Here is a 3,095-nt window from a genome sequence, read left to right on the forward strand (position 1 = left end):
CATGTGACCCCCAGGTACTGCCACAATTACCACATCCGTTTTCTGTGCTGTGAGGACCGAAGTCACTGTCCCTCCACGCCAGCGACCACGGGGATGACCCCCACGACTACAGGGGAGACCACCAGGACCAGCAGAATGATCACCCTTACTAAGGCCACCAGCATGGGGACTCCTCTATCTCCTACATCTGTGACCACCAGCTCATTGGTCCCTAGTTCCGGGATCGCTAGCACGGTGACACTGCCAACCACAATTTCGGAATCTCGGAGTTCAGGCTTGTCTTCATCACTGCCCACCTGGCTGCCCACAGCCAGTCTGGCAACATCTTCTAGTCCGGTGCACACCCCACTCCTCCCCACCTCCTCTTCCAGCCTGACCACCAGCCGCTGCTATTGCCAGGCTTTTGGGGAACTCTTCCTGCCAGGTGAGTACTGGCAATCCCCTCTCTCTTCCAGGGAGGACTTCTACGTGGAAACCGTAAGTCCTACAGTCTGGGACTCTCCTCTGCCAGACCCTCTGAAGGCCCAGGGCTGTGGGTATTCTGTGGGCCTTTCTGGGCCCCTGACATCCCCTCCCCCACTTCCCTTCCTGGAATTCAGACCTCCCTGAATATGCTTAGTTTCCTGTGTGCACATGATGTTTTCAAAAAGTTTAACCCCTTACCCAACTTCCTTGCCATCATGTCAACTGGGACTCAGTGATCCAGTACGGGGGCAGAATCCTCTATCTGGTTTCCAAAGCCTTCAATCTTTATGCAAGTCCACGGCCACATCTTTCTCCCATGGAGTGGCTGGTGAGTTCTAACTGCCAATCTTTGAGTTAGCCTCTGAGCTTAGAGCAGAAGTAAGTTCACAGACAAAAAAATACTCAGAAATGCTGTGTTCCTCTGTGTCTCTTCTCCCCTACACTGTTTCCTTATCATTAACCTCATGTGTTGAGGAGATACATTTGTTACAATTGAAGAATCACTGTCGATACATGTTGTCAGCTGAAGCCCACAGTTTGCATGTGTCCTATGTGTCTTCACTAATATCTGTCACATGTCCACCATGACAGAATCACATAGTTTCACAGCCTGAAAAATGCCCTCATTTCCACTTACTCATCCCTCTCCTCTCCCTCCTTACTCCTGGTAAGATTGTTGTGGTTATGTGCCGTGGAGTCGGTTCCGACCCATAGCGACCCTGCACAGGGTTTCCAAGGCTGCAAATCTTTACGGAAGCAGAACACCTCATCTTTCTCCTGCAGAACAGCTGGTAGTTTCGAACTGCTGACCTTGTGGTTTGCAGTCCGATTCGTAACGACTACGCTACCAGAGCTCCTTCCTGGTAAGATTACAGACTCAGAAACCCAGTCTGTGATGTGCTATCAGTCAAAATCCTCTCAATGACAATGAGTGTTTTAGAATTTTTACAAAAACAGATTGCCATGTTGTTCTCCTACAGAGCTACTGATGGATTCGAACCACCCACCTTTGAGTTAGAAGCGAAGCACTTAACTGATGCAACACCAGGACTCTTAAGTTATGTCTTCTCCAGAATGTATTGTAGTTGGACTCGTTCAGCACACTTTTTCAGACCAGTTTCTTTCACTTAGCAGTATACTTTGGGGTTCCTCCGTGTCTTGTCATATGGATTGATTGTTTTTTGTTTGTTTGTTTGTTTTTGCACTGATATAAAGTGGATGCACTGGCTGTTGTGGGGCTGTATGAGAGACACTGGACTGTTAACGGAAAGGTCAGCAGTTCTAGCCCACCATTCACTCTGTAGGAGGAAGATGAGGCTTTAATTCATCTGTCAGTTTGTCATACTGTGATGACTTACAGGATGCCACCAGTATTTTAACACCAGCTGTGTCACCCATAGTGGACAGGTTTCATCGGAGCTTCCAGTTTCAGACAAACTAGGAATAAAGGTGGCAGACCACTTTTGAGTCTTTAACTACTGAAAAACTTACAGCTAGCAACAGAATATTGTCAGATATAATTCCAGAAGATGAAAACATAATGAATAGCATGAGACTATTGTCAGGCATAGTGCCAAAAGATGAACCCTCAGGTCAGAAAGCATTCAGAATATGACTGGGGAAAAAGAGGTACCTCAAAGCTGTTTGTGACCATGATGACACAAATGAAATAAAGCTCTGGGGAACCTGCATTTGCTGCTGGAGCACAACTCAAAATGAGGAGAAAGAGCTGTAAACAGCCATTAATATTTGGCACATGGAATGCACCAAGCGTGAATCTAAGAAAATTAGAAGTTGTCAAAAATGAAATAGAACACATAAAAATTGATATCTGAGGCATTAGTGACCTGAAATGGACAGGTATTGACAACTTTGAATTAGACATTCATATGGTGTTAGATGTTTGGGAATGACATATTAAAGAGGAACAGCATGACATCAATCGTTAAAAAGAACTTTTCAAGATCCATCTTGAACTAAAACGCTGTCTGTGATAGGCTTATATCCATATACCCACAAGGAAGTCCAGTGCTTTTCCTACAGCGCCACACCAGCCAAAATATGACCTTGAACCTATTCCACCAGAACTTAGAGATCATCCCAAGAACAGAGCAGATGAAACAGACACGAGTTATCAAAGACCAGAAGAGTATGGGATGACATCAAGAACATCATACAGGAAGAAAGCAAAAGGTCATTAAGAAGACAAGAAAGAAGAAAAAGACCAAAATAGATGTCAGAAGAGACTCTGAACCTTGCTTTTCAGCACAGAGATGCTAAGGCAAATGGAAGAAATAAGGAGGTAAAAGAGCTGAAGAGAAAATTATAAAGAGCATCTTGAGAAGACAAAGTCAAGTATTATAATGAAATGTGCAAAGATCTGGAGTTAGAAAACCAAAAGGGAAGAACACAGTCAGAGTTTCTCAAGCTGAGGGAACTGAAGAAAATATTCAATCCTCGACTTGCAATATTGAAGGATTCTCTGGTGTGGCGCTAGAGATTCCATTCACTGAATCACAAGGTTGGTTTGAAGCACAAGGTCGGTGGCTCAAGCTCACCAGCTGCTTCTCAAAAACCCTATACAGCTATGAGTTAGAACCGACTCGATGGCACTTAACAACAAAAAACAA

General features: G+C 44.8%; 1 protein-coding gene across 1 annotated transcript in view; it reads left to right on the forward strand.

Moving 5' to 3' along the window:
- MUC5B (mucin 5B, oligomeric mucus/gel-forming) overlaps positions 1 to 3,095 on the forward strand; it is a 48,957-nt gene that overhangs the window by 27,917 nt on the left and 17,945 nt on the right. Inside the window, exon 38 of the mRNA XM_006861019.1 lies at positions 15 to 424. Within this exon, the coding sequence (XP_006861081.1) occupies positions 15 to 424 (410 nt within the window). The remainder of the gene's footprint in view (positions 1 to 14; positions 425 to 3,095) is intronic.

The sequence above is a fragment of the Chrysochloris asiatica genome, unplaced genomic scaffold (genome assembly GCF_000296735.1).
Source record: "Chrysochloris asiatica unplaced genomic scaffold, ChrAsi1.0 scaffold00040, whole genome shotgun sequence".
Lineage (NCBI taxonomy): Eukaryota > Metazoa > Chordata > Mammalia > Afrosoricida > Chrysochloridae > Chrysochloris > Chrysochloris asiatica.